Source organism: Lolium rigidum, chromosome 7 (genome assembly GCF_022539505.1).
Source record: "Lolium rigidum isolate FL_2022 chromosome 7, APGP_CSIRO_Lrig_0.1, whole genome shotgun sequence".
Taxonomy (NCBI): Eukaryota; Viridiplantae; Streptophyta; class Magnoliopsida; order Poales; family Poaceae; genus Lolium; species Lolium rigidum.
This window is the reverse complement of record NC_061514.1, coordinates 117,045,537-117,057,598: the sequence shown is the minus strand read 5'-3', so window position 1 is coordinate 117,057,598 and position 12,062 is coordinate 117,045,537. Positions and strand designations below refer to the sequence as shown.

Sequence of the window (12,062 nt, the reverse complement as noted above, 5' to 3'; positions counted from 1 at the left end):
TTGACGGCCATCCTCCACCCGCTACTGCTTGGCAAGCGCATGTCCAGCGGGACGGGATATCCCGCGTAGTACAGCGCCTCCGCCTCCGCCACGGTGAGGTTGCCGCGGCCGAAGCCGTTCGCCGCGGCGATCTTGTGGGACGACAACATTAGCGAGGGAGGAGGAGATTTGGGAGCGGCGAGAGGTTGGAGCGGCGAGAGATTGGGATGGGGAAGGAAGCATAGGCGCTCTTAATGTACATCGGCGGCAGGCGAAGCGGCAGCGGGGCGTTGGACGCAATAAACGCCGGCACGGATGGCCACGCGGCCATGCACAACGAGACGTGTTCCTGCGTCGCCTGGGAAAGCTGGGACGCTATTAACGTCGCTTGACCAAAGGTAAGCGACAGGGTTTTAGGCTTCCGAAACACTGATGCTTCGGGCCCGTATCTCCTGGCCTCGCTTTTCGTTGTGTCCGGGTGCCCGGAGTGTCCCCTATGTAGCAGAGACGGACTCGAACGGCGGACACCGTATTGGACCGCGTTGAACGGAAAGGGTCTTTGGCGCGCGCGGCTACGAACGATTTTTGTCCCACACACCCCAAATCTCTTTAGAGCATCTCCAACAGGCGCTATAAAAGCCCCGCGCGGCAAAAAAAACCGCCGGTTTGCCGCGCGCGGGCGCTGCCGCGCTTCTCCAGCGGAGGCGGGAAAAAGGCGCGCGCGCTAAAGTTTTTGCCGCCCGCGCGCTTTCGCGCTATCCCGCGCGGGAAACTTGCCGCGTGCGCTGCCGCGCGCGGTATAAACACGCCACGCGCGAACGCGTCCAACTGCCACTTCCTCGACGCCTCTGCCTTCGTCCCCGCCTCTCTCCCTCCCGCGCCGCTCCACCTCCGACTGCTCCGCCTCCGACCGCGCCGCCTCCGCGAGATGCCTCCGCGCCGCCGCCCCTCCTCCGGCTACCACGGTGTCCGGGCGCGGCCGAGCGGCCGGTTCGACGCGGAAATCCGCTCCGGCGAGGAGCGGATCCGCCTCGGCACGTTCGACACCGCGCACGAGGCGGTGCGGGCGTACGACGCCGTCGCCTGGCTACTCGGCCGCTCCCACCGAACAATGAATTTCCACGACGTGTTCACGCGGGAGCAGGCGGAGATGGTCGCGCCGCCACCGCCGATGATCACGCGCGAGCAGCAGCGCCGACAGCGGGAGCTGGAGCAGCGCCTCCTCATCGCCGAGCGCGACGAGGCGCTGCGCCTCGAATGGGCGCGCCGCTTCCCCGAGGACGTCGCCGCCACGGAGGCCTTCTACGCGCAGAAGGAGGAGGAGAAGGCGGCGATGAAAGCGAAGAAAAAGGCGAGCCGCGAGAAGCGCCGCGCCGAGTCCGCGGCGAGGAAGAAGGCGAGGGCAGAGGCGGTGGCGAGGAGGAAGGAGGAAAAGAAGAACGGCGCAGGGCCGTCGACCATCGTCCTCTCCTCCTCCTCCTCCTCCTCCTTCCAGTGGACGACGACGTTGACGCCGGTGTCGGACACGACTCTGAGCAGCTCCGACTTCGACTGGGAGTCCGACGAGCAGTCGGAGGAGTAGTTTATTTAGTATTTTCGTTTTAAATGTCGCATTGTATCGTTGAACTTTTAAAATATATTCGTATTTTCGATCATAGTTTCATAGTTTGTTTGATGAATTTTCAAAAAAAAAACGGTCATATTAGCAGTTTGTGACGCGCGCGCTGCAAAATAGAGCCTCTGCCGGAGGTGCGTTTTTCGCACACCAACGCGCGTTGCAAAATAGAGCCTCTGCCGGGAGCAATTTCGCTATGCCGCGCGCAATTTCGCTATGCCGCGCGCCAGCGGTCTACAGCGCGCCCAATCGCCAGTATAGCGCGCCAGATTTTACAGCGCCTGTTGGAGATGCTCTTAGGGGACCTTTAGGAGGGCTTGAGATGTTCTTAGGCGATTAGATTTCCAACATCTTCCATAATCTCTTGTGCGATTCGACAATCCGATACTGCTCTAAAAGCAGTTGACGGATTTCGTCCAGCCTAGCTCGCTTTGCCTCCTGTTCCTGCTCGACAGCAAGGAAATCAGGCGACAAATCTCTTCTCTAATTTACCGCATTAACCAATTGCAGACGAGGGTTTTCTAACGTCATTGAGATGAAGTGCAGCAGACGCCTACTTGATTGAAAAGAGATCTAGCCTAAAAAAAATTCTATGTGATCACTGAACCTTTTCACTTTCTTTCCTAAATGTAGGATAAACTCACTGAAAAAACCGCTAACTTGGAACGGTAACTACTCACGGCGGCCTTGCTTACCAAGTTAGTAAGATCAATGATCCCCTCTTGAGCGATTTACCATTTGATGCCCCTCATCATTCCCCCAGGCACCATCGAGTACATCAATAAGTTGGACAGGGTGTTCCTTTGACCGGGGACGAGCAATGTGAAGTGAATTGGTACAATGTGTGCCGTGAAAAACTAACTAGAGCGCTATAGTTAACATAGTCGTGGCTTGAATGGAAGGACGAAGACACAATTTAGGTGGGATCAGGAAACCTTTTACCACCTTAGACAAGGAATTTTCCTACACATTTATCACTTTAGGAGATGGTAAGAACGCTCCATTTTTGCGGCATCCAAGACAAAGAATTTGGAGTCAACAAAGCCATGGAAAATAATGCATGGATAGAAAATATCACCATGGATGAGGCTTTCACTTTGGAGCAGGCGACTCAATTCATGAACATTTGGGTTCAATTAGCAACGTTCAACTAAGATGGTATGGAAGATGATATTATTTAGAGGTTTTCATCAAATTTTGCATGACTTGCAAGGCTTTGGGCGACCAAATTGTGGTGTATGCCCTCTTTGCAAGAGAGTTCCAGAGACAACCACTACCTTCTAGTCAATTATCGGTACACCATTCGTCCATGGGGTCTAATGAAGGAGTGGACGACCAAACCATTGAGAGTTGGAGGTTCAAGATGTCAAACGCCTCAACCTCAAACCATTGAGACAGAACATGTGACAGGAGGTGCATATATACAACAAATATAATAAATGGCATAATAAAGATTGAGCTTGTACTGACGGTCAAATGCGTTGAGCTAAATGGAGTTATTTTTTTACCCTTTGAATGTGTAGCCTGCAAATTAATTTACTATCATTACAAAAAATTATAGATCGGTAGAAAACATTTATATGTATACATTCTGAAATCTTGGAACCTTTTAAAACTTTCCCTATGAAGTGGATACGGTATTCTATTAGCTCTAATCAGCTTCGCTGTAAGCAAACAATGCTACAAGTTATTTAATTCTGATTGAACCCCGGTAGAACTGAAGCCACAGGGCACCGGCTGACAAGTCCTACTAAATTCATAGTTAAAATGCACCTCTACATAATGTACATCGGGAATATAATCTCATGCAGGAACTTATACATGATAACCCACAATGGTAGTTCTTTAGGTCAACAAACATTGTAAGCTCTAGAGAAATTGCCAGACCTAAAGCTCCTGGATACCAAAAGATTATGCTATGAAATTATATTATACCGGGTAAGCAGGACTGTCATTTACCGAACATAACATATGTCGGTTTCTGAAGGAGCTAGGCTTGATTCTTAGACAAGTGAGCCCACACACGCGCAGATTATGGTCGATTGACTGCTTCAGGTAGTGTGCAGTAAGTGAATGCTTCAGAGAGTGTACAAAAGATTGCCCATTCCGGCCAAGAGAATTGCACAATCCTACTCTGGTACTTACTGTGACCAGCAATGGTTCGATGGTAGAGTAGATAAATAATCTGGCATGTTAGGAGCTATCTCAGCTTTGACGTACTAGATCTCATCCTGTTCAATTGGTTGTCCTCTGTTTCCAATATTGATAATACTTGAGGCATTGACATGCCCCCGGAGACAACAATCTCTGCAACGATATAAAACAAGAGCACTAACCATGGTCATCTACATTATATGAGACAAGGTGTAAACATGAATAAATAAAAAAGAAGACGATCATACCAATGCCTTCACGGACAGATAAGTTTGGTCTAATAACATCGCTCGAGGTGATCAGAAACATGTCCCCAATATAAAGATGGTTTGTTGGGACATATACACAGTACAACTCTTCCTCTCTAGAATAGCTCTGAGAAACAAGGATATACACCCTTAATACACATATTATTATGCATGTGCTTAAGTTGTCAAAATTATGTAATTGATGACTGCATGGTGAAAGACAAAAGATACATAAAAGAGACACAATCCAGCAAAAATAGTTGGACATGTTTGGGAACCAAATGCAGGAATGCTACAACTGAAACCAGAAATTCAACCGAGGACTGGTACTCCCTCGTATGATTTGCAGTTATACAAGGCCATTACCTCTACGCACGAAGAATTGGTTAGATTTCTACCAAATAGGCTCATACGATGATGCTCATTAATGTGAGCGTTGCATTCAGCCATAGAGAAAGAGGAACCGCATGAAACATGTTTAATTAGCCCGGAACACGAGAGATCCTCCACATAATTGATCATGCTATTTAATAGTTAGCTCTGATTTTTTGGTATCTGAGAATTAAGATAGTGGCCTTTGTATACAAAACCGGAGGGATTAGTTTAGTTAAACTATACTCCCCACATCCTCAAATAAATGTACTTCTAGCTCTTGTGCCAAGTCAAAAAAAGTTAAATGAGTAGCAACATATATAACGTCAAATCAGTCAAATCAGTATAATACAAAACTACATTTCAAGACTAATCTAGTGATACTAAATTGGTGCAATAAATGTTACTTTTTCTAATAAAATTGGTCAAACTTTAAAATATTTGACTTAGGGCAAAAGCTACAAGTACACTTCAATGGAGGGAGTATATCGGAATTTCGACCCAGAAAGTCGCTGGCTCACTGACAACACTTTAGGTTACCTGTTGGTACTGGCCAGTAGGCACTAGTGCCAATCAGAGATTTCCCAACTTCCTGTTCAACCACACTAGCACCAAACAAATCAAATAACATTGAAATGCTGGGAATCTCTAATTTCAGACCCTTCTTCAAAATAACAACATTAATGTTATGTCAGTACAAGCGCCATGGATGACTAGACGACATCCAGAGCACCACAGGAGGAGAGCGCCCCGAGAGCTGCAGTTCCAGGAGTCTGAATCCTAGTAGAAGTCTAGTCCACGTGGTATTCCTATTGACAGGTAATAGCTACTATAAAAGTTCAATCACTGTCTTAGTTAACTGAGTTGGTTTACTAAGTAGTACATCAGATAAAAGCTAATGAATCAGATATGAACTAAGTAGTACACTCCCTAGTTCCAGGGGAGACTACTGTATAAGACCATCAGATATGAGCTAATGAATTAGGCAAAGAAATGATATATCCTTTCCTTCTCTGCTCTCGCGTGCAGCAAGCAGAGCCTATGGTGGTCGCATGTCCCCTTTCATGGCGCCCAAGTGCACTCCTATAAATCATTCACCAAAGACTACGTCCCAAGAAGCCTAATCTTAATAATTACACTAATTATCAAAAAGAAAAAATAAACGCACCAAAGAGAGTTTTAAGAGAATTCCACCACATTGTAATTTAACGGGACTGAAAAATTCTTATACTTCAGCCTATTTCAGTAATTTTTCCAGTATACCCAAACATCTATTTGTTCCTCCCATTCACATATGTTTTCCTGCTTGTGGGAGTTGGGACAAACCTGGTTCGACCACTACCCCAGTTCTACATGGCAACCTCTACAATATTGCTGCGAGCCTGCCACTCAAGCACCACATGTACTGCCAGCATGGCAGTCAAACCTCATGCCTTCACATGTGTACATCATGTGACTATCACCATCTCATTCATGGCGATCACTCAGCACAGCCCTTGTTACTACATGTGGCAACCTCATTCCAATATTCCATAAGACATATAGCAAAAGCTCTCGGGAGTCAGGATGCATTTTGGCACTGGAGCGGATTATGATGATCCAACTTTTCAAACCAGATTATTCCTATTTCTCCATTTGGCTAGCCAACTTTTCTAAGCTTCTGTGACCATTTGCCACAGCAAAAAAAAAGGACGTACCCAGTGCTGAGAGCTCCCGCACTCTGCGGGGTCTGGGAAAGGTGTTAGTGGCAAGCCTTACCCTCACGAAGTGCAGTGTGAGGAGACCGCGACTCGAACCTGGGACCCCTCGGTCACAGGCGGTGAGGCTCTACCGCTGCACCAGGCCCGCCCTTCCCATTTGCCACAGCAGATAACAAAATAAATTCAGCAACTGCAAACTGAGCCTCAGTCACTAGCCCTACAATGCTGTCATTGCCCTACAACCATTCGATGATATTACTGTGTGACCACCACCCCCTGTGCTGCCAAGACTATGGGGCCTTCTATTCCTGTGGTTCTCCTTCCAACATGACATTAAGGATTATTACAAGCCGCACGACTAGTCAAGGAATCATTCAGAGGTCTACTCGATTTGTTGATTCGACTCATGGGCCGAGTCAAGCTAAAAGTTGACTAGTCACGACTAATCTTGACTATTCAGGCATCCTGAGTCGAGCGACCACAAAAAAACCACCTCTCAGAATTTTGACAATATCGACCTGCCTTTGGTTTGAACCTAGCTCCCGACACAGTCTTCTCCCGAGAAACAACTCGAGCCTCTCTCAACCCATTTCTCTCCCTTGGCCGCTAACACAAGCCCAGGGTTGATTAGGCGCTAATTGGAGGTTATTTTTCCTTCTAACTCATGGAGAACATATCTAGTACTACAAGGGCTTTGTGTGCTACTAGTTACCACAACATTCTGAACCGTTCAATTTATATATATCAACAGATAGGATCAATAATAGCAGCAGGTCTGCCACCCACAACATATGCAAATAAGTTCCACCATTTTTAGACTGTGACACAGGATCCATTGTGTCTAGTATCTCTCCTCGCTCAAAGGATTTCATTTGTCCTTGATCCATGCAATCAGCAACTCTATAGGCCACCACCTGATTCATTCGCCCAAACAAGAAGCAAGCTTGGGGGATCAGTTCAGCACGCGACCGCCAAGAATGGAACTGGACTAAACATTGCAACACCTTGCTCCTCATGCCACCTGCGCAGATGTACATGATCTAGATGTAAGGTCTTGAGGGAAGTTGAGCATCCAGCGTGGCAAGCAGGGTCAAATTGATGCAGATTCTTGCCATGGTGTTGCAAGGAGGTAGTTGCCTTCCGACTTTGATTTCTGAAAGCAGTCCAGAAGCGAGAGATTGGAAAGCATGAACTCTATGCTACAATTCCAGGTATTACAGGGCCTAAATTGCATATGTGTCATTGTGGGCAGCCCACCTGGAGTTATGTTTTGATCTGTCCGCTGACTCTGGTTGGACGGTTCAGATTCTTGGAATCAAGTACGAGGTAAAGGCTTGGTAGCACTAGATACTCTCACGACTGGTCATGGCTTATCTATGAGTCAGTACACCAGATCGACTTGTAATCCTTGCATGAAATCCTGCAGTACCATCACACTTTGTGGTAAACAGTTGAGCACATACCGCCAAGTACCAACTGCTCTCAGCACTCACCCCTTTGCAGAAGAAGCCAGCACTCTCCAGGGAAACTTTTGGACTTTGGACTGTCATTTGGCAGGTTCATCTCTCTTTTTAGATGTAGCAAAGTTCATCTAATGTTAAATGATGGTCATCTAATTTTAGCAGGGAAATTTTTGAAATGATTACAGGAGTCGGTTTTTAAAAAAGCATCCATCAAATAACCAGAAGAATGGGGCAACATCTTAATGCAGTAAATAAATATACAACTGGCAATCATGAAAATAAGTATGAGAATATGAAATAATGCATGAATGGGCGGCTACAAATGTAAATATGATGTGTTTCAAACCTGAAGTAGAACTTCTGAAGTGATAAATCCAAAAGCATATTCACCAATTCGAGGATGCCTTATGATGACCACTTCCTTGAATGCATGCTTGTTTTGATCTGCATTGAAACCATGCAAGTTATCTACACTTGGACTGTTCAGTACTTCAATTGTTATTTATAGAACCACAAAAGGTAAGAAGTATAACCAGGTGAAATGGCAGCACTGATTTGTTTAGATGCATTGTAAATATGTCGAACAAATGGCATTCTCTTTATAAACCACTCTCCCAGACCAAGAACAGAAGCCCCGAGCCAAGAAGACATGAACACTCCAACCACAAAAATGAACGATATGGAAGTTACAAAACCAAGGCCTGCAAAAGAGGTAAAAATCTTCAGAGTCTATTGCAAATCCAAAGGTATCCTTAGAATTCCCTATAAATATGCTCAGTTGTAGAAAGAAAGGGCGTATAGTGGATTTCCAGGTCAAACAAAAAAATAATGGGTTTGCACAGGATGAGCTCCAGGTAAGTGAAAAACTTAGTATGAATGGGTTTGAGATAGACTCTTACATATACACAATAGAAGCACAAGCAGATGGAGGATGACAAATAAGTTTGAGGAAGAGCTTTAGCCCAACATTACATGAAGAAATACATCGTGACATATTGAAACTACAAGGAAGTAAAGTGAGCCTGGCTCACTTGGTTAGGGAAGTGGATGTACAACCCAACCACCAAGGTTCAAGTCCTCACGGACGCAAATTTGGGTTCTTTTTATTTTTTAAAAAAAAATCACTGTAGGGGCTTCCTCTACCGTATTCCTTTCAAAATAAAAATACAAGGAAGTACTAGAAACAAGATAGCATAGATGTCCCAAGGGCACTGGCTTGCCATTGCCGTGCTTCTATAATCAGCAGTTTGCAAGTCTACTTGCCCACAAATGATAAGAAGTAACAAGTATCGGTTAATCCATTTAATATATCTACAAATGTTCAGTCTGCGGCAAGTACATGCAGAGAAGATGAACACAAAGGTAAGAAACTGGTGCAACAACAAACAGTATAATTTCAAGCATTATTCATACCGATTATATTGATTCCCAGATGAGCATATATTGGAGAGAAAAAGCCGTCCACAAAGCAAAAGAACCACCATGTTATATAGAATGTAACTGCAATCGGGAAAAGGATTACACTGAAACAAAAGGGTGGTATTTCATTAGTACTCAGCAATAGAGGGGAAATGTTAAAATAAAATAATCACCATTATATTAAGTTTCTTAGGGATGCAAAACTGGCATAGCCCGTACAATTTCTCAAATTGAACTGAAGATAGTGCACTATGTACTCATCCAAACATGCTTACAGTAGGAAGGTACACTATGTACTCCAAGTCCAACAAACATTCATACATTGTCATTAAGTTTAAAGTTGAGCTACAGTAGTCATATATTTCTGTAAAATCCATGCTAAGATTTGAATCCCAATTCACCGGCGACCTCCGCACAATCAACATTAGACAATTCACAACAATGATATAGTTCCATTCTTAATATGGCTATGGCGTGCATCCGAATTAAATTAATATTGACCTGAACTCACAGGCATACCCAACAAACTAGATACAATTTCCACATTTGAATGGCTTAACCCAAATGAAACAGCATAGCCTACAACAACGTTGGACAAACTCAGAAGCACCACACCCATCTAATTTGCACTGGAAAGCAGTAAGAGACGGCATTTAGATCTAGTTCTGCATTGCACAAGCAGAACCGCGCGAAATTAAGGAGCAATCTAAAAATCCAAGAGCAGACATACCATCCGGTCATGAACTTCTTGGAAGCCCAGCTATGCACGACCTTATGGAATGCCTGGAACAAGAAACACCCGGAAGCTGTCACATTTCAAAAAAGAAAAAAAAAACACGGCGATTCCGGCATTACTGCTCCCCACCAGATCAAATCTGATTCGGGGAAGACGTACTAGACAAGAGGAGTTTGGGTGAGGGCGGCAACCTCGCGGCCGGTCTGCGCCGCCGCGGAGGCGGCGGAGGCGGACGATGGTTTGGACTCATCGTCGTCATCGGAGCCAGCGACGGCGCTGGATGACGTTGCGGCGGCGGCGGCGGTGGGCGGCACGAGCGGGTCGCGGTCCCGGTCACGGCTGGTCATCGGGATAAGCACCGACGGCTTAGCATCCCCCATCGCCAGCAGTGGTGGATTCCTCTCCCCCTGCTTCCTTTTATCTTGCTGCTGCTGCTGCCGCCGCCGTTGCTGGCTTCTTCTGTTTGGGGGTTGCGCGTATGTTTTGCTGTGCCGTGCCGTGCCGTGCCGGCCTCGCTACTTTGCTTAGGTGGCCGATGGGATTTAACAATAGTGAGCAGGATTTTTTAATTAACAATGAAGGGCCTCTTGGAATTACAGGATTGAAAAATCATAGCAATAGAAAAACAGGTTCTAAGGTTTTGCTAAACAGGTATTTTTCTTATACGAAACGGAGTGCAAACATAGACGATCACATACACATACCCCTATGATCGGAAAAGCGAAAATATTTCCGTGGAACGCTCTCGCGACAGGAGAGGCGATAACCATTGTTCTGACCCGGGGCATTATTCATGGCGGGATCACCTCGATCCCTAACCATGAAGGGCCGCGGTCGGCGCCTCCTGGCGTTAATAGCCTACACGCGCTGTCTTCTAGGCACCTTCTCCACTTCCACACGCTCTCGTCGGTCGGGAAAGCTCTGTCTCCGTCGCCGATTGCAAACCTCATCGGCACCTTTTCTAAGGCCACTCGAAGGCTAAAGCTAGTGATCGTGGTAGCGGAGGATGAGGGGATGCAGCCGCAAGCCGGAGATGAATCCAAGGCACAGAGATGTTGCTTTGAGAAGTTCGGAAGGCCCGACCATGGCAGAGTTGGGGTCGGAGATCGCCGCAGATTTTTGCGGTCAATTTCGACCGGTTCCGGTGGCGAGCGACGACACGATCCGCTTCGGCACTCTTCGATCGCTCGTCGTTGCTTCCAGTGGTGTTGTCGGTGGTCCCTACGGCCACGTGATGCTCGTGTTGCAAGCATCGATACCTAGGCTCTCGATCATGGCTTTGCAAGCGCCAACTCTGGCCTTGAAGCCTGGTCTGATATTCGCCCCCTAAACTCACTCAAGGGAGAGGAACAGGAGGTGACATTCGCTAGGCGGCCGGTGTCGGGCAAGCAAGAGGTACCAGCTTACCCACGATAGAGAGGCAAGCCGAGGCAAGCTTTGCCACCATTCTCGGTGGCGGTACAATCAACGAACAACCGTATTCCACCGATGTGGGAAACTATTCCCGAACAGCCAGGTGATGTGGGCATTACCCTTCAGGTAACTAGTATTATGCTACCTCCTATGGCCCAACCAGGGGCCCATGAACATCATCTACCGACCAAGATGGGCCAATGCGTCGGTTCCAAAGAAGGATATTCACCCGAAGAAGGATTCTTGACGAACAAGTCAAGAAGGCGTTAAACAAGGAAAAATTAGAAGTGGAACTCTTTGTAACACAGTCGAACCCGGACAAAACTCTTGAGACCTAGCCTGCAATATAAGGGCCAGGACAGGGTCTGCCGAGGGACACAACCACAACAGATAGATTCATCGCAAGTCTAGAGCTAGGTCATTAGAATCTTAGCCTCTCGATGAGATCATACTCATAGCCTTCGGCTACCCCATTGTAACCCGATATAATTCAATAATCAAGATCAGACAAGCAGGAAGTAAGGGTTTTACCTCATCGAGGACCCCGAACCTAGGTAAATCTCTCTCCCTGTCTATTTGGTATCCGATGTCTCGTGTCAGCCTGCAGGATTCCGTCAACCCTAAGCCCCTAAAGGTGGGCATTTCCGCGGTGGAAACCTCCGGCGCAACCCTTTTCGTTGCATCAGCAGTTGCCTTGGCAACGGCGCTGCTCGAAGAAACACCGGCGGTGGCGGCAGAGCCCTTCTTCTTCACCATCTTGGTATGTGTTAGTGAAACGATGGATTGAAGAACGGCGGTGGCGGCGCGGTAGCTGTGAGAGGGAAGAGCAAAGGAGGAAGAAAGCGGTGAAAGAGAAGAACGGGGGAAGTAAAATCTGTTTTCTCCTTTATAAAAGGGGAGTTACCAAGGGATTGAACCGGGGGACCGGTGATTAGGTCACCACGTGTCATCAAATCCGTCATG

The 12,062-nt window shown here is 46.8% G+C and overlaps 1 protein-coding gene across 1 annotated transcript; it reads right to left on the bottom strand.

Annotated features, from left to right (window-relative positions):
* Positions 1-3,290: 3,290 nt before the first annotated feature.
* On the bottom strand, positions 3,291-10,175 carry LOC124677802 (protein LIKE COV 1-like). The gene is made up of 7 exons (XM_047213757.1): positions 9,878-10,175; positions 9,681-9,733; positions 8,945-9,054; positions 8,065-8,232; positions 7,878-7,975; positions 3,997-4,123; positions 3,291-3,901 (listed from the first exon to the last, which is right to left on the bottom strand). The coding sequence occupies exons 1-7, from the start codon at positions 10,064-10,066 to the stop codon at positions 3,795-3,797; spliced, it is 852 nt and encodes a 283-aa protein (XP_047069713.1). The 5' UTR covers positions 10,067-10,175; the 3' UTR covers positions 3,291-3,794.
* Between the last annotated feature and the right edge of the window lie 1,887 nt (positions 10,176-12,062).